At 42.8% G+C, this 20,169-nt stretch overlaps 1 protein-coding gene across 3 annotated transcripts in view; it reads left to right on the forward strand.

The window, feature by feature from the left end:
* THSD4 (thrombospondin type 1 domain containing 4) overlaps positions 1-20,169 on the forward strand; it is a 702,916-nt gene that overhangs the window by 595,746 nt on the left and 87,001 nt on the right. For all 3 annotated transcript variants that reach the window (XM_059714825.1, XM_019477615.2, XM_019477616.2), the window contains one exon: positions 18,990-19,165. In XM_059714825.1, coding sequence (XP_059570808.1) covers positions 18,990-19,165 — 176 coding nt within the window. The remainder of the gene's footprint in view (positions 1-18,989; positions 19,166-20,169) is intronic.

Raw genomic sequence — 20,169 nt, forward strand, 5'->3', positions numbered from 1 at the left:
TTCAATGTTAAAAAAAGAATTACAGGAGGAAAAGGTCAGACCTGATGGAATGTTGTGTTCAAATTTAGAGGCATGGAATAGAAGAGGGGTTGGCAGCCTTTATATGCCACAGGTCAGTGCAGGTTGGGGGCTTTGGCAGCTCATCCGCAATGATTGGGGGGGAATAGGGTCAGAGGTGGAGGTGGTGTTTTTCTGCACCAGGTACTGCCACAGCTTCTTCTAGCCCCCCCACTCCCTGGCTGGGGCATGAGCACAGATTCCAACTACTGGGGAATTAAGCCAGGGCTGTGCAGCTGAAAACTGTGCCTGTGTTGCCACTGCTTCTCCCTGCACCCTCTACTTCCCAGCTGTAGCATGCATACAGCTTCCAGGAGGTTGGAAACTGAGCTGGGTAGCTGGAAGTTGCATCCATGCTGCTGCCACTTCTGCCCACCTGCCCTGCTCCCAGGTGCAGCACTGGAAGCTGCACCCACACTATAGCTGAGAATTTGGTGGAGGGGCGGGAGGGGGGAGGCAGGCGGTGAGCAGGAAGAAGCAGTGGTGATACAGGAAAGTGTCCAGTTCTACGGCTTTATGGGCCACATACAGTGTCTCTGCAGCCTATATGTTTCTGACCCATGAAATAGAATCTCTGATTTAGGGCCCTGTGAGCTGCTGAACATCTCTTGAAAGTTGTGAAGAATTCTCAGCTCCTCTTGCCATCAGTACTTCATCTGATTGGGGTCTTATTGATTCTTACCATAGGCGACAGGTGCCACCTTATTTGGGGGGGCACATGACCCCCAAGTGACCAGTCAGTGACCAGAAGGAGGGTCCCCCCGTGGCTAGTCTCGCTGACCAGGGGGAGTTCCCCTGTGGCCAATCTCGCACTCCCTGGCTGGCACTCACAGGGGGGGCACTCGTGCTTCTGCCTGTCCCCCCTGCCCATTGCCTGAGCGGAGAGCAAGGCTGGTCAGGGGGTGCACGTGCACCCCAGTGCACCCTCTACATGTTGCCATTGATTCTTACTCTTTAAAGAATTCTTTGTTCACTTCCTGAATTAGTGTCAGGAGCTATTCCCAGGGAATCTTAAACCCTATGTTATATATAGATGGTACTCACCTTGCTGCATTGGTTTAATGATTTAATTTGGACTACTCAATCCATACTGTAAGTGTGCAGATATAAAGGTCCATAGAGTAGGCTACATGTCTCAGGGGCTGACACCCAGCTACAGGGAGTGAGAAGCTGATTCCAGGCCTGCCTAAGAGGACTGAGCCAGCTGAGGGGGATAATTGGCTGGCTCAGAGGAAGTTAACAGCTCCCAGGGAGGGGGTGGAGAAGGTAGCAAGGCAGAGGCTGCAGTTTTGAGCCAGAGCCCTCTCTCTGGGTCCAGAAAAGGACCACAGGGTGTGAGTTAACCCCTTACTATTGATGTCTGTGTTTATTTAATGGCTTATGAGTTATGTAATGTGCTGAGGGGCAAATTTACCCCAGGAAATAAAGACTGTTGTGTGCAACTGGACAACCCACTACAGTGTGCTATGTTTGCAATATTGAATTCTAAAAACTGTTTTGTCTCAAAATGTTTTTAAAGCCTTTTATAGAGAGCCTTTTTTTACACTTTTTGCAGTCTTTAAGCATTAAGAAGTTACCAGTGCCTTTAAGGGTTATACTGCCTAACTTGCGGTGTGGCCCCTGGCCAGCATGCAAGCTGTTAACCTGCACTGTTCTTACTTAGCAGCCAGTTTGATATGCACAATATACTGGGCTGTTATAACTTTCCTAATCCAAGGCAAATATGTCCCAGTGAAATTTTCCAATACCGAATTATGTATAGCATTTATCATCAGGCTCATTTTGTTCTCCAACATAATAGATCCTTCTTTTAGTATCATTATAGGCTATTTCATCTTCATTGCATTTTGTAAATCTTTCAGCCTCTGCCTTTAACACCTCTACTGAAAATCTGTTTTCTTAGAGGAAAATGGGTGGTAAAGAAGAAATTGTGTTTCTTTCTTACCTCCTTAAATCATAATCAGTAGCCTTCACATTATCTGCTGCAGCTATTTCTGGATAGCTGTCTCTGAAGATGTTAGGAGCACGTAGTGATATAGGAAGAAAAGTCTTTAACAAAACAACTTTGAAACACCTCAGCAGAAAAAATGGATTTTAAAAATTTTGCTTTTATTAAATGCAAATACCAAAACTACATTACAAATATGATGTGGTAAATAAAATAAGATTGCACTGTGGTGAAAAAAAGTATGGGTAGTTAATAAAATGTGCTGCTTAAACAGTGAAAATGGGCAGTAGAGACCAGAAGAAATCTAAATTTATATCACAAGCAGTATATGGCAGGAAACTGCAGTGTAAAATAAAATTTAAGCTGCATTGTTCTGCAGTGTATCAGCAGCGTAAAATGTGAATTTGTATGTCGATGTGCAAACTACAGATTCTGAAAACATACTGTATTCTCTTTTAATACTATAACAACAATTTGCATAACTGGTTTGCTCTGTTATCTAACACTTTTTTGTTTTAATATACAGTGGTATGCCATACAACAGCACTTCCTGACTTGTTCTGGAAAAATGCTTATTGTTTTGTACACTGCGATAGCTGATTGGGTCATGCCACATGTGCTTGCACTCTTACCATGAGTGTGTGCTGTGTAGCATCTTGCTGTCCATTAAAATAGACCTAACTTGAAATGTCACCACTCTTTTGCTAATTTTTCTTGCACTATAGATAGCCATACTCTAACTTGGTTCCCTTTGTCTTGATGTGATATAATTTTCAGTCTGTCTAACAAGTCCTTATGCATACATGCACATAGGTCTCTTACTGCTATCAGCCCATGGTGGTGTATCTGTCTTGTGTTAAATATTTAATTCCCTAAGTAAAGTCCTGCTGTCTTTCCTCATTGAAGTCAGCAGGGTTTCATTCCCTGCTTCCCACATCTCTATAATTTAAGTCCTCATTCTTTTCCAAAACTGAAAAATTCCTTCCCCTTATGATTCTTGATGCTCATTCAGCAAGCTGTGCACTGTCCATGAAGATCTTAGTCCACCTTTGTTAATCTATTAAATCTAGTCTCATAAGAAATCATGCTGAAAATAGCATGTGGTTTGACTGTTTATATTTTTCCTGTGCTTTTTCTCTACAGCTCTGTCTGGGGCAAGGCAAAATTAGAGTTTTAAATGATTCTTATAGTTTACAAGCATCTTAATATAAAGAGAATGACTTTCTGTCTGTTGGTAAAGGTTTTGTGTGGTTTTGAAGAAGTTTAAGAAGAACATTGTTTTCTCAGTCCATAAGGGTCTCAGAACAGAAAATAAATGTTATTTCCCTAATAGTGCTTCTGCCAGATTTCATGGGGTTTTGGGGGGAAAAAGAAAAGAGGAAATTGATTTTATATACATGTTACGCTTAATATAGATCTAACAAACGTATGGGGAGGTGTCTAAGATAGCTAGCTGATACACACCAGTGCTGTCCAACTTAGGACCAGATAAACAGTATGGGGCCAGTCTGTGGACCATATCTAGAGTCCAGCTCCACTCCATGGACTGGGTCTGTAGTGTGGAGCTGTGTTGTTCAGATCACAGGCTGGAATTTGGCAGGGGTGGTGTTAATTGCTGTGGTTCCAAAGGCCACCTCTCCTCTCCTCTAACCAAATTTTTAGCCTTGGGGGCCAGAAAATGGGGTCCATATTTGGTCACCCCAGTAAACTGATTCATTTATTCACTCACACATCATTGGATAATGTCTCTCTCCATCTTTTCAAATGCAAACTACTTGGAAAATATAGGTTTATAGCTTTGCAAGCATATCACAAGTCATTCTACAGCTCTGCAAATTATCAGAGTTACTTGAAGGGTCAGGGGAACTCTGGATGCCCTATGCTCTTCCTACGGGATTAGCATATTCATTTTCTTTCTGGATCCAATAAAACTTTTAACAGCTGTCTTATACATTTGCATTGCTAAACCAGAAACAGTTTGCAAGCTATTGCCTGAGTTTAACATTATATAAGCTAATTCTGGCATAAGTACCATATCAAAAGGCTTTATGTAATAATCATTAGCATCAATAAAATTGAAACTCTTCTTTCCCTCATGGCTAGGGACAGAAACTACACATAAACCAGTTTAAGTGATCAGAAACCAGTTCTGTAACACAACATAAGGTCAGTGCACATAAACTGCTTTCAAAATGGCCTAAACTGGTTTAGGATAAACCTAGATAGATGTAGCATTAGATTTAACTGATTTACGTTCGGCGGGTTAGCCTTCCGGCTGGGGCTACTGCAGGCACTTGACTGCATTTCCAGAATCAGAAGTGAATGTTCATTTGCTTATCAGTTCAATCTATGCAGTTTAGACCAACCTGTGAAGATTGAATTAATTCAGCCTCGGGCTTTTTGACTGTCTGTACTTAGCCCACTGAGTAGAATTACTGTCCCCTGAACTGGCTGAATCCAAATTGAATTCTAGCCAGTTTGCACAGGCCTACAGACTACCTAGGTAATAGGGGCGTGTGAAATGGGCCGTATTCGATTCGGATTCAACCTGAATCAGGGACTATGATTCAATTCGTTGATTCAGATCACTGTCCCCAATTTGATTCAACCAAATTCAAATCTGAAGATTCTATGCTGATTAGGAGAATCAGCAATTTGGCCACTGACACAGCTTTAAATGTTTTTTCTGCATACCTCAAGGTACTAGGCGTGGCTCATGACAACTGCGATGCTGGGGCAGATGGAGCGTCCCACAGGAGTACGGGGTCCCCCCTGTGTGCTTGGTGGCAAATCCAGAAGTGGACCAGAAGTATTTTCGGTCCACTTCCGGGTCCTCTGGGGAGTGCGCAGGCCCCCCACCCCCAGTACCCTGGCTTAGCAATTGGCCGGGTATCCCCCAGACCCAGAAGATGCCAGTCACTGAGCTGGGAAGGCATGGAGGGGGCCCCTATGCACTCTCCGGTGGACCCGGAAGTGGACCAAAAGTCCTTCTGGTCCATTTCCCCATCTGCTGCCAAGCATGCTGGGGAGCCCCCCGCACTCCTGTGGGACACTACATCCTACCCAGCATTGCAGTGTTGACAAGCCTGACACCTAGGCTTTTGTTGGCACCTAGACATTTGTAGAAAAAACATAAATCTGAAGGTCCAGATGCCCTCCATCCAAGGATGTTGAGGGAGTTGTCAGGGGTCATCGCGGAGCCCTTGGCCGGGCTGTATGAGCATTCGTGGTCATCTGGCCAGGTGCTGGGGGATTGGAAACTAGCTAATGTTGTCCCCATTTTCAAGAAGGGGAGGAAGGAGGACTCAAGTAACTATAGGCCTGTAAGCCTCACCTTGGTCCTCGGGAAGATCTTGGAGAAAATCATCAAGGAGCACGTCTGGGGGGGGCCAGCAGGGGAGATCATGCTCAGGGGCAATCAGCATGGGTTCATCAAAGGCAGTTCCTGCCTGACCAACCTGATTGCCTTTTATAACCAGGTAACTAAATCCTTGGATGATGGTGTCACCATGGGTGTAGTCTTTCTAGACTTTTAGAAGGCCTTTGACACTGTCTCTCACCCCATTCTCATTAATAAATTAAGCGACTGTGGCATTGATGCCTACACAGTTGGATGGGTAAAAAAACTGGCTGATGGGGCACACCCAGAGAGTAGTGGTGGATGGGTCGTACTCAGCCTGGTGAGATGTGAGCAGTGGGGTCCCCCAGGGCTCAGTCCTCAGGCCCGCACTGTTTAACATCTTCATCAGCGACTTGGATGAGGGGGTTGAAAGCACATTGTCCAAGTTTGCTGATGACACTAAGATGTGGGGCGAGGTGGGCACACTCAAAGGGAGAGAGGCTGCAACTAGATTTATACAGACTACAAAAGTGGGCAGATGAGAATAGGATGAGGTTCAACGTAGATAAATGCAGGGTGCTGCACCTTGGGAGAAGGAATCTACAGCATACATACAGGCTGGGGAGTTCCCCTCTTGAAAGCACAGAGGCGGAAAGGGATCTTGGAGTCATTATTGACTCCAAGATGAACATGAGCCACCAATGCCAGACCACAGCCAGCAAGGCCAGCCATACCTTGTCATGCATCCAAAGGTGCATCTCAAGCTGGTCCGGAGAGGTGATCCTCCCCCTCTATGCAACGTTGGTCAGGCCGCAGTTGGAGTACTGCGTCCAGTACTGGGCGCTGCACTTCAAAAGGGATGTGGCCAGCCTGGAGAGGGTTCAGAGGAGGGCCACCCGCTTGGTGAGAGGGCAGCAGGACAGGCCCTATGAGGAGAGACTGAGGGACCTGAACCTGTTCAGCCTCAGCAACATGAGGGTGAGGGGGGACCTGGTGATTGCCTACAAACTCATCAGGGGAGATCATCAGCAAATAGGAAGAGCCCTTTTCTCCCCAGCACCACCTGTAGTGATGAGGAACAATGGTCATAAGCTGATGGAGAATAGGTTTAGGTTAGAGATCAGAAGGTAATTTTTATTTTTAGGTTGGCCAGAATCTGGAACCAACTTCCCAGGGAAGTGGTCCTCGCCCCTACCTTGGATAAATTCAGAAAGAGGTTAGATGGTCACCTGTCTGGGGTCTTGTGAACCCAGCATTCATTCCTGCCTGTGGCAGGGGGTCAGGCTAGATGATCTGTTCAGATCCCTCCTGACCCTAGCTACTATGAAACATTTAAAGCTGTGTCTATGGCCAAATCACCAAATCTTTCCAAATTGATTTGGAGGGTTCCAATTCAATTTGGAGACATTAAAGAGTCTCCTGATTCAGTTTAGATTCAGAAATTCAGCCACTGAGTTGGGCCAAATATCCGCCAAATTGAACAGCCCTACTGTGTAATTTGCCAAATTTTATAGAACCTGGATTCTTTCATTTAAAAAGTTAATAAGTAATTAACTTCACTTCTCCACAGAATAGAACATAGCAAGTATTTTATTTTGAAAAATAGAATGAAAATTAGACAGTTATATTACAGTCAAGGATTTATGAGCTTCTCTATTAAATGTGTCACAAACTTAATTGGTTGCAAATGGCAGCTAAACAGAAAAAGTCATTGGGATTGCCATATGCTGTACACATCTCTCAAATAGCTGGAATCACAGTTGTAAAGACATTTTTTTTCTTTATCTATGTACCCAGTCCAAATCCAAGCTATGCGAGTCTCTTATGTTCCAAAACTTCATAATAAATGTTCCCCTGTGGAGAGTCTAATGCGTGGAATTTATGTTTCTCTAGAAATCCATTTGCCATCTTCATGATTAATGTTTAAATAGGGATTACTAGATTTTGTATTTTTCATTTATTCTTTCTAAAGACTTATTCCTTCTCAAAATACACATTTTATTATTTTTTCTTCTTATGAGTGTTTAAGTATGTATGATGAGTTTTAATGCTATCTTATGATATTGTTCTTACATTCCAGCATCTCATAAAATCTCCCTTTACTGGCAGTTTTATGAGTGCCATCAGCTGAATGTGGTGTTGTGTTTTGTAATCATTATTTCATAATATTTTGTACGATTTGTTGTCTGCTGAAGTCATGTAACCATTATGCATGTATAGTCTTGATTGCTATTATTTAAATTGCCCAATGGCCATGGAAGTTCCTGGTACAATTCCAGTCAAATAAAATAAGTTGTCATTATTTTTTATTTTTAAAGAAAAAATAGGAATAGGATAATATGTTTGGGAAAACTAAGAAGTATCCTGCATGTTGCAGAGCACTAAGGCGTGCCTGCCTTTTAAGCGCAGAAGCAGCATAGCTAGAGAGCCCTGGCAGCTAGGCAGAGCTCCACAGCTTGGCAACAGGCTAATGAGTGAATTAGCTGGCACCTGCACATGGTCAGCTAACTGGAAGGAGGCAGGGCCCTGGGCACATATGAGCCCCAGGCCTGGGAATGGCAGGAGGTAGTTCTTTGGCAGCTGCCAGGGGAAGGAGCTTCTGCATGAAAGAACTGCTTGGAGACACTTGGTTGCCTGCTTTGCTTCTTGCAAGACTAATAGGGCTCCAGGAGCTCATAAGGTACCAACGGCTATGAGCCGCACAATGCTAGGGGAGAAGTTCGCCTTCTTAAAGGGGCAGACTGTGTTCTCCATTGCTGTTGGTATCTTGTAGCCCAGGGGCATATGTTTATGTTATCACTTCTACCGGAGGTTTGGGGTGAGGCTTAAAGGGGAGGTTTGGAGGCTTCACTAGTGCCCAGAGAGTGGGGGGTGCACAATTTTGAAGAGCGCACCACTGGGGGGGGTGGCATGAAAAAGGGGGTTGGAGAGCCCAGTGCCAGGGGGGTGTGGCAGACAAGGGCCAGTAGCCCAGTGATGCAAGGAAATTAATTAAAGCTACGTTAACTAAGTGCTAGTGATTAAATCCCGTATGTGAATGGTCAGGGAAAGGACTGTGGCAGGACTGGGTCATCTTGGTAGAAAGAGATGCCAGCAGAGGAAAGTTCCCAGGATGTCTGTGTGGGCTGAGACCCAGGGAAGCATGACCTGAGGGGAATCCTCGGTGTGCCTGAGTGCCTAAAGGAGAAGTGAGCCCAGAGGTGCTGCCCGGCCTGCCAGTGGCAATTTGCTCTTCCTCTGTGTGCTTAATTGCATAAATAGCTCCATGGGCTTGGCGAGGCCGTACACAGGCAGAGAAGTGCACATGGAATAATTTGTGTTTTGCAGGAGTCTGGAGTGGAAACAGCCTTTGCATACTGCGAGATGCCTGGGCCTGTGTGGGATAGCCTGAGCCAGCTGAACCCCCAAATGTGTAATGAGAAGAGTGAGGGACTGCCCCTCCTTCCATCCATTGGGCACAAGTCAGGGTGACTGGCTATTAGTTGTAAATAATTAATTGGGGGATTAATACAATGAGTATTTAACATAGTGCATCAGCTATTAGCTTTATATTTGTTAAGGGAAGATCAAGTTAAGTGTAATAGCTATCAAGTATTATTTTTGTATAAACTCATCCTTGGGTATTGTAAAAAGAGTATTTCAAACTTTTGATATTATTTCCTGCATATAATTTAACTTCTGTAAATAGTTATTTCTGAGTCTGCAAGGTATCTCCATTGTAAAATGGAGCCTCTTCTCTCAGGGAGCCTCTGACTGTTCCTAGGTGAGCTGAGCAGGGGTAAAGCTACCTGGCACCCCAGGTCCCAAACATTTGGACACAGCCGCAGGTAGCACTGTGCGCCAAGAGTGACATATACAATACACATCCTACACTTATAATACAGTGCCAAAACTATAGCCACTTAAATCAATGGAACTGGGGCAAGCTCTGAGTCAGCCTCCTACAACACCCATGAGTCCCTCTACTTGTCACTTACAGCCTCCAGCTTGAATACTTTAGACACGTTATTAATGGCTTCCAATTTCTCCTGGAAATCCTAACCATCTTAACGCAGTTTTGAGTGAAAAGTCTGTCCTGGCTTATGGCAGCCCTCGGGACCTCAAATGCTATCTCTCCAGCAATAGGCTACGCAACTCCAGACCTCACTAAGCTACCAGCCTTGCTATTGACCCAGATGCTATTTGTGCCGCCTCAACAACACTGACTAAATCATTACTGGACCAAGCAACACAAACAGTGACCCCAGGGTTCATTTACCTGCTCCTCTACCAGCATCATATAAGCCATCACCAACTTACTGTGTCCCTCTTTTCCACATGGGCCAGACAGGGCAACGCCTATGTAAAAGAATGGATGGACATCATCCATTTAACCTCATAAGTGACCTTGGAGTAGTTGTCCTTAAAAAACAAAACTTTAAAAACTAACTTAAACATAAGATTGTATCAACCATTGTTTCAACAGGAACTATGTTTTCTTATCCCATTAACTGCAGGATTTCTCTTGGTATCGGCTGCCTTGTTAATCTCCATTGATTTAATCAACCCACTTGTTACACCTCTTGGCCTCCTCTACACATGCAGGTGAAGGTGTAATTGGATCTAATGTGTGATCCACACAATCGTGTCTCCTGTCATGCCAAATGCATGCCAGGAGGCATGATTGTGTGGAGCACATGTACGTGGGAGGAAGCGCAATTGTGAGATCACATATTAGATCCAATCATACCTTAGTGCGGATGCAGGGGCCACCTGCTCCCGGGCTTCCCCTGTACTGGTAAGAAGTAGGTTTCCATGGCTGGGAGCCCCCTGTGCAGAGGGTCCTGCCACTGGCCCAAGAGTCCTGCAGCTGACCAAGTCTCTTGGCCCTAGCTGCACCTCTCACACAATCCAGACAGAGAGACCCCATAAGTGATGGGGCTGTTGTCCCCAGCTACACCTCACACGTGCATACAGCCAGGACTGAGAGCCCCATCAGCTGTAGGAATTCTTGGTCCCAGCTGTGCATGAGGCACAGCCTGAGTCAAGAACCCTATTGGGACTGAGAGCCCCATCAGATGAGGGACTTTAGCCCTGTCAGGTCTGGGGACGTTCAGTCCTGGCTGTGCATGTGACATAGCTGGGACAGAGATCCTTGTGTGGGATGGGGGTTTCATACACCCCTAAGCCTTGGGGATCTTGCTGTCTGGGCTCAGGGATTTCAAACTGGGCATGGTGTACCCCTGTAGCTAGGAGCTCTGTCAGATAACAGGGCTCCCAGCTATGGGGGAGACAGTGCAAATTATAGCTAGTTGATATTGAACTTTGAAGTTAGTACACAATTTTGAGGTCTAACTTTATAGCTGGTTGGAGCTTTTCATTGTATAATAGCTATTTTGCATGTGTAGCTGGTCAGAAGGTAATTGTGCAATTAACCAGTTAATTGTGCAATACTTGTAATGTATAGAGGGGGCCTTATTAGTGTTGCCTCCTCATCCCCTTTCCTTTCTTTATAAAATCTTTTTCATTGTACCAGCCTGTTCATAGCATCTGATGAATTAGATTGTTGCCATCCTGTCCTACCTCTTCCCTGAATTCAGGCTAATATGACATACCACTTTTGTGTTTGTTAGATGTGTTTTTATTTGCTGTTAAGTCTGTTGCTCAGTACCTGGGATTGTCTTGAGGTTTCCCATAAGCACAGTTTTCCATTACCTTCCTCTCAACCCTGGACATTTGGGGGTGCACACTTACTAAGAAGCATAACTACAATTTTTGCCACTTACACAGGTTAGATTTTATTTCCAGGTGTGGTAGAATGAGATTGTCCAGGTATATGTCAGAAGTAATAAAGAAGAGGAAATTGCCTTCCTATGTTAAAGTTCAGTAGCCTACTGATTAGGGCACTCAAACCACCAAGAAACAAATTAGGTATTAGGCAGAGCACTCTTTTAGCTTTCCTCTTGAAATTGGCCTCCAAGTCAGGCAATAGAGGGACTAGAGTTAGATTATCCTGCTGGGAAGCAGGAGATGCAAATTCAAACCCCTTCTGGTTGTGGGGCAGCCTAGAACTTGGGTCTCCTGGGCAAGTGTCACAGCCACTTCACTATTGGACTTCCTTGTAACCCTGTTGTGGTTTGTCTTCCGCTAATGTATTGGGATTTCCCCAGCTTTATCTGCGTGTCTAAGCAGCCCTATTCTGCCCAGGCACCCGGAGGTTAAATAGGATGTAGTGACTGATGTCCCACTGAATCACCATTTATATTCACTGACTCACTAATAATTCACTGTTTTAGTGAAGCTGCCATTTTAGTATGGACAATGAGAGAGTGCTGCTTTACTGTGCAGGTTCACTTCTCTTATGTTGTCACTGTGGCACTTAGATGAGTACCTGGGAATTGGACAATTTAGTTGCAAGATTCCAAAAAGGCCAGAAAGCTTCCTGGACTGCTATAACTGAATGCAATCTTTGTGCCATTAGGAAGCCATACACTGCATCTGGAGAGCAGGCCCAAGTGAACTAGGAAAATGATGTTTCTTGGCTTAAACGGATAGACAATCTTCCAGCTTGGTGCTCTGTATCACATTTGCTAGCTATTGTCAGGCCATCTGGACATCTGTGGAAGCTGCATTCAAGAAATGTGCAGTGGTATGAAAGCTTTTATTTAGATTTTCCCTAAATCTTCCTGAATCTGGAGTTTAAGTAGTGCTACACATATATTCCAGAGCAGGACACCTTTGAGGAATTGAGTAAAATGAATGAAGTGTCTTAATCTTGTTCAAGATACTGGCTAATGGATAAAATTAGGTAGAGCTTTTGAAGAGCAGGCCATTACTGTTTACTTGTTAGCTGATTGGAGGGAGAGGGAAAAGATGAAGTAGCCCATTTATCCTGACTAAGCCCTTTACAGCTTCTAGTAATCAGTAGTGAACATTTCCTTTTCCTGGCACTGCTACAGATGTAAGCGAGGTTCAGATAGTCCTGATATGGTCTGGAGGAACCCCAGAAATGTTAAGGTGCAAAACTTTGAAACTTTTAGGTTTCCCTAGCATGTAGCACAACTAATTTCGCAACCGTAGGATTTCTCACTAGTGCTATAGCAAATATAAGTAGTGTGAAGCAATCAAAAACTAAAATTGTGAGGTTGGCCTAAAACTGAATGTTTTTTAAAAGTATAATAAAAGAAGAATACATGCTAGGCTGTTTTTCTTTATCTTCTGGTTTTAGTGTCTCTTGTGTATACTTGGGTCATATTTTCTCCACAAGGATGAGGGGCAATTTAAAAAAAAAATAGAATTACAGTGCAGTAGAATTACTGTAAAATGGAATTACACTACAAAACTTGGCTGAGGGTACTGGCCTCAGTTGCATTCCATGCGTCAAGGTTATAAAAGGTAACCATTTTACTGTATTTTCAGTCTTGCTGACTCTTGTCATTCTAGCTAATGATACTTGGTGTCTCTCTGAAAGCCCTGCATCTTGGAGCTGGTGATAATTTGGGGATCTCGGCTTTTTTTTTAAAGTTTACCTCTCCTGTTTGTGGGAAAATGCAAATTAAGATAATCTTTTCACATGCCAGGTGTCATTATTGACCGGCTGTAGGGAATGGCTGCGACAAGTGAAAGCGTTAGAACATGTGGTTTTCAGAACTTTATTCTGTAGAGTTTGATATAATCTATCCTCATCTTTCCGGTGTCAGTGACAGTAGAAGCAATAACGAATCTATAAACAGTGAGAAAAGAACTACAAAACACTGTCATTAAAAGAAGTGTTACAAGCTGAACTCTGGAAACCTCAATGCTTTTAAGAACCCCAAGTACAGATTTTGTTTTATAGCATATTGAGCTTTCCTTTTTTTGAATCCCAGCCCAAACAAAAGCATTGATGAGAATTTGTAGTCCAAGACATACTATAATATTGGTGCAGAGCACTGAAGTGAACTGTAACATACATGTTTTATCTGAGAAGCTGGCCCTAAAGTAGATGAAATCAAACTGTACCTTAATGAGAAATTGTTTAATAATCTTTATACTTTTTCATACTTTGGCTAAGAATATCAGCATCATAAGCATTCTTGAGGGTGGAGGCAATTAGTGCAGGGTGATCAAACTGTAAGGTTAAATTTTCTTTTTCTTTTTTTTATGGGACGGCCTCTCTTACACGTGTCATATGAAGAATTTCAAATGACAGTTTAATAGACTTATGGGTTTCCAGACAGCCATCTTTCTACAGCTTCATTATTAACAATAGTGTAATATTTACCAGCACTTCTTTCATTTCTGAACTCTGATATTCTGATTATTTTTTTAAGTAACTATGTAAGAAAAATGTTCAGGTCATAAAATTAGACCCTTAAAAGTAGGGGGGTTCTGTATTAAAGATGATGTAAAACCAGGATTCAGTACAGTTTGCAAAACAGTCTGCTCTGCAGGTGTTTAATGTACCAACATAAATAATATGTCTTTTACAGTTATTTCTTTTCATCACTATTTATAATAATCCATATTTAAGAATTTATGCATCTTAACTTTGCCTCCCAGAAACATATATTAAATGAGACTATAGAGTGTATAACTAAAATAAAGCCATGTTTCACTACATCTGACCAAGTGAGCTCTTGCTCATAAAAGCTTAGGCATCTTCTAGTCAGTTAGGTCCATATCTACCCTGCTTTCTGACTAAATATATTACTTATGTCAGCTAAAATATGAGGTAGAAAAACTATAACAATGTCAGAAAAGTAGAGATTCAAGCACCAAATAGACTTAAGGCATCCCTGAAGAGATGTATCTCTGAAGAGCATAAATTAGAATAAAATTGCATCATTAAACCTTGTACCATTAATTGAAGATAATGTTCTTAATGGCTTGTAATCCATCTTCATGGGGGGTGTTGTAGTATAGACATGACATCCATGGTGGTTAATGTGGTATTAGCTGGAAATTTGTCACTGGAGTCCAGTCTCTTTAAAGAATCTATGGTGTCTTTCAAATAACTGGATGCTCCAACATCAGTGGCATATGGAAAGAGGACAGAGTCTACATAGCCAGAAATTCCCTCCTTGATGGTGCCAATGCTGTAGACCATGTGGTATCCTGGGCTGCCTGGTTTGTGGATCTTTGGTATTAAGCATATTTGCCAGCGTGGGCTCGAAGGAGGTAGTCCTTCTATGTTTTCCAATGTAGATTCTGTAGGAGTTTATCTAGTTCCTCCTGGTATTGTGCCATGGGGTCCTTTGTCAGGATTTTGTAAAATTCTTACTGGAAGGTTGTCTCAAGTCTTCCAGTATGTATGTTCTTTTGTCCTTGACAACAGTGGCACCTGCTGTATGATAACATCCTAGTTACGGCTCTGTTTGGCAGAACAGATTATAACATAAATATGGGTTTTTTTTATAATCTCAGAGTGGAAACAGTTTATATACAGGTCCAGAGTAGGGCTGCAGCTCTCAGGTGGAGTTCAGGAACTGTCCTTTTGCTGTGTATGAGTCTGGTGTCTGGTAGGTTGATCATTGCATATTCCCTCAGCCTCAGGCAACAGAAAAATGTCTCAGGGTCTCCATGCAGCTGCACCTATAGGAACAAAGGGGTCACAAAAACTGATCCAAGTAATAGGATAAGAATCTGTAGTCCCTGTTTAAACCATACTTAACACAATCCAGTATGCAGATGATTTCTTGTTTTGCAATTTCCTATATAAATCAGCTTTTTAAAGTTTTCTGCCTGAGAACAGCTACCCTGAGGTCAGCAATAGAGTGTGCAGGGAAATTAAAGTAGTCTGCCACAGGGCTTTGTGGGCTGCTACAGACGGGCAGGGAGTCTTCTTCGATGTGCTGGAAATTAATCAAGTCTGCTGGAGCACAGAAATTGACGTGCTCTGGCAGCCTTCCATGCCGCCGTTCTGAAAAAATGGTGGTGGGGCGCTCTGAAATAAAACACATTCAATGAGCTTTTGTTCAAAGTGCCCCATAGCCTTTTTCAGCACAGAGATGCTGGTACACGTGATGCGTGGGCACTTTTAATTAGCATTGATCGCTAATTAAAGCGCCCAGGATCATAGACATTATTAGGGCTAGAAGGGACCTTGGAAGATCATCGAGTCCAGCCCCCCACCCGAAGGGCAGGAAGTCAGCTGGGGTCATAGGATTCCAGCAAGATAAGCATCCAATTTTTCTCTTGAAAGTGTTCAATGTAGGTGCTTGAACCATCTCCGATGGCAGGCTGTTGCAGACCTTGGGGGCTCGAACAGTAAAGAAATTCTTCCGTATATCCAGCCTGGAATGGTCTTGCACTAGTTTATAACTGTTTGACCTCATCATCCCTTGGGGCGCTCTGTTGAACAAACGTTCCCCCAGATACTGGTGGTCACCCCTGACATACTTATAGGTGGCCATCAGATCACCCCTGAGCCTGCGCTTTTCCAGGCTGAAGAGTCCCATGGATCTCAGCCTGTCATCGTAAGATCTGTTTTCCTGACCTCTGATCATGCACGTGGCTCTCCTCTGCACTCTCTCAAGCTTCTCCACACCCTTTTTGAATTGTGGAACCCAAAACTGGATGCAGTACTCCAGCTGTGGCCTCACCAAGGCTGAGTACAAGGGGAGAATGACACCCTGGATTTGCTTGAGAAGCATCTATGGATGCAAGCCAGCGTTTTGGTCGCTTTACTAGCTGCAGCATCGCATTGCAGGCTCATGTTCATCTTGTGGTCAGTGATGATCCCCAAGTCTCTTTCTTCCGTAGTGCTAGCCAGCATAGCACTGACGAGCCTATAAGGATGCTGCAGGTTTTTCCTCCCAAGGTGGAAAACCTTGCATTTTTTCAGTGTTAAACACCATCAGGTTCTCATCCACCCATTTGCTGAGCCTGTCCAGGTCAGCCTGGATCACCCTTCTGTCTTCAGGGGTGGATGCTTTGCCCTAAAGTTTGGTGTCATCGGCGAACTTGGCCAGTCCACTTCTGACTCCAATGTCCACATCATTAATGAAGATGTTGAACAATATGGGTCCAGGGACAGAGCCTTGGGGGTCCCCACTAGTCACAGGGCACCATGATGATTGACTTCTGTCAATTACCACCCTCTGGGTCTGACCGTGGAGCCAATTTCCCAGCCAGCAGATTGTGGTGGACCCAAGGCCACAATTAGCCAGTACCGCCAAGAGGTGATCATGGGATACCAGATCAAAAGCTTTTTTGAAGTCAAGATATATGACATCAATCTCTTCTCCCTTGCCCAGGTGATAGGTCACCTGGTCATAAAAGGAAATGAGTTTGGTCAAGCAAGACCTACCTGCAACAAACCTGTGCTGGCTATTCCTCAGGATGTTGGCGTCAGCTAGTCCATTAAGGATGGCCTCTTTAATAAACTTTTCTAAGATCTTCCCTGGGATAGAGGTCAGGCTGATGGGCCTGTAGTTTGCTGGATCCACTTTTCTCCCTTTCTTGAAGATAGGCACCACATTGGCCTTTACACATGTAAACATGCCCTATGTCTTTCTATATGATGTCACATTGGTGTTCACTCACTCTTTCATTGTAAACATCACTCCATCTGTCCAGTGTCTATCCAGAATTTCTAATGAAAGTTTGTGCTAGCTATATCTCTAGTTAATCTATAAGGTACAAATCTACCCTGCCTTTCATTAAAGCCACCCAAAGTTTTGCAGTGTACTCAGAGCTATGAGCAAGACAAAACCAAAGTAGAACTCTTCTAATTTTGTAATGAGGCCACTTAGCATAATGCTTTGTTGAGAATACTGTAGAACTGCTCCCTTCTACCACCTCTCCAAGGGGAACACCAGGAAGAATATCTCCGTCATCTCTCAGATGCAGAATGAATGCATGCTCACTGTGCTCAGTGTGCTGTGGTCCTGGGTGTATGTGTAAACGCAGCGCTGGAGCACTAATATGCACTGGAGTTTTTCATGTCCATTAATTTCACATGTAGATGTGTCTGTGTCTCTGAGATGAGGGGCAGTATAGATATCTACCCACCTACATTCATTTTTTATTTACCTTTGTCATGTTCCCTTGTACTTCTCTCCTTTGTAGGGTAATCAATCCTAATCTTTTCAACCTCTCAAAAATATTTTTCCAAACCTTGGATCACTTTATTGCTGTTTTCTGAACTCCTTTTCTGCAGTATCCTTTTTGAGATGAGGCAATTGGTGTTGTGCATAGTATTCTAGAGGCTGCATCATTTATGTATATAATTCTGTGCTCTGTTCCATTCCTTATGTCCCAACTTTCCTTATGACCACAATTTTGCACTGAGCAGAGGTTTTCATTGAGCTACCTACAGTATGATCCAGATGCCTTTCTTGATTTGATACAGTTAATTTAGAACCTTGTTAGGTATTTAGACTGTTGTAATAGTATCAATGTTCTCTCTTCCCATCTGAATTAGTTTACATAGAATGTTTAAATACCTTTGTGTAAAACAGAAAATGTTGCTGTCAATTACTACTGCTGCAAAGGAAATCTTTGAAGTATCTGGCTCTTCCTCCAAGAGAGGCTTTATAAATGATAATCAGCACCTTGAATTTTTTCCTTTCATTTTTTTCAGAAATGAACTTCTAGGCAGGACAGAGTATAGGGTATCATAGAACCACATTGTTTTTGTGAGTATTTACCCAAAAAGTGGGCAGCTTTCTACAATTAATATAAGGCACGCTGTGCATAGAATCTGTGTGTATGTACAGTGCTTTGCACAATGGAACCCCACTTTTATTTGGATACCTAGACACTGTTGTAGAACATAAGTTATAATAGTAATAATATTTAATTAGGTATTGTATACACATGTAATAACAGTTTCTGTTCACAAGAGTTTACAATCCAGGTAGACCAGACAGTGAAAAAAGAAACTTATCTTCATTTCTAGATAGAGGACAGAGGACACTTACAGAAAGAGTAGGTGACTTACCAAAGTCACAGAAACAAAATCTCTCACAAATGGATCCTAAACCCTGCCTTCTCTCTTACTCTGCAAGCCACTTTTCACTATGCTAGATGTCCCACTGGTGTTTTGAGACACTGTTCATTCCAAATGGCTTTATGGATCAGGACTTTGCAGCTGTTCTGGCAAAATGTGTTTTCTGTAAAGGATAATAGAAAATTTGCCAAATGGTTGAATGAAGAATAATAACTGGAACACTTGGCAACCGCAAGCCAATGTGCACACTGGTTTATGAATTGTGCTCTTGGTGTTTCTGTGTAGCAGATGTAGTGATTACCACTTTGGTGTTTCACTGTATTCAAACCACGAAATAAAGACTCACAGGAATGCATAAGGAAATTTAGGAACCACTTCCTTTTTATCCAGGTGTATTCTTTGTACCCATCTAGCTGTCTGAAACAAAGAATCACATGACAGCCTATGAAAAAACATTAAGAAAAGTTATCTAGTCTATTTGTATACTTTTTTCTTCCTACAGAATACTAATTCATGCATTCACTTAAGGGTTTGGTTTTTGAGGTCATTTTTTCCTGCACCAGTAACAATACCTTCTGCATTATTTTGCGCCAGCCATGCTGCTTCATTCCAGCATAATCCAGTTACCTGAATTTGTTTTGAGTACATGTATAGCAGATAGGGCACTGGTATGCCAAGATGATTTCATCTGATCTGCATTTGTATGTGTTTGTCCTCCCTCCTCTCAACAGCACTTCGGAGTCGATCAGGACGGTCTATCATCAATGGAAACTGGGCAATTGATCGACCGGGGAGATATGAAGGAGGCGGGACAATGTTCACATATAAACGCCCAAATGAAATCTCTAGCACTGCGGGGGAGTCATTTTTAGCAGATGGTCCAACAAACGAGATCCTGGATGTCTATGTAAGTTGCTCTAATTCAGATTAACCTTCCTGATGGAAAATGAGAGTCATGTACATTGTTCACACAGCACACTAAATATAAGCAGTAAGACCAAATAAATACATGTATTCTATTTACTCCTTATAACTAGCAGCGTTTTAGATATTATACTATCCTCTGCAGTTGCAGTTACCCCAAATTGTAGGAAATCTAAACAGTAACAGATGTGTTACCCCCAGAGTTTACTAATCAGTAAAACCAATTTTTATTTGTTGAGCAAAATCAGAGGCAAAGCATTCACTATTCCTTACTTCATGTGAACAGGTTTGCTTCCAGACACTTTCCTAATTAAGCTAATTTGGCACAATTTAGTTTTATAGTGAACTGAACCAAATGTCTGAAGCAGGACAGGACCTCTTACCGAGTCGAGTAGTCTTGCTCCTACATTTTTTAGAAAATATACCAGTAAAAGCTGTAGTATGCATGAGACAAAACATGGGTTTAATAGAAAGCCTCACTAGGAAGTCCTGAACAACAGACACTCAATAAAGCAACTGAGGAACTGAACTGTGGCCAGAGGGAAGCAAAACCACTGATTTCCTTTTTAGCAGGGTTTTGCTCAGTTTTCACTATTGTGCAATATTGAGATGAAAGTACAATTGTGGATTGTTATAGCTTCCTGAAATATAAATTGGAGATATCAAGGTTTTCATTCAGACAGAACATCTTACTTACAAGATAGAGTATGCTGTAGGTACCCTCTGGTAGTAATATTGACTGACCAGGATTTTGTTTCCATTAAGCTAATCTGGTGCTGACAAATATAAGTAACAGTAATAAGTAATGTTTTATTATTAAATTGCTTTAACAAGGTACAGCTTGGGATACGTGGAGTGATAAGCTTGTTGTAAAACTTTTGATGATCAGATAAATGGGGTTCTGACTATCCAGGCCTCAGACTGCATAGTACCAAAGTAGCACATTGTGTGCCCTCACACAAAGAATAAGTGGGGGTGTTAACTGAA

Source organism: Alligator mississippiensis, chromosome 11 (genome assembly GCF_030867095.1).
Source record: "Alligator mississippiensis isolate rAllMis1 chromosome 11, rAllMis1, whole genome shotgun sequence".
NCBI classification, from domain to species: Eukaryota; Metazoa; Chordata; order Crocodylia; family Alligatoridae; genus Alligator; species Alligator mississippiensis.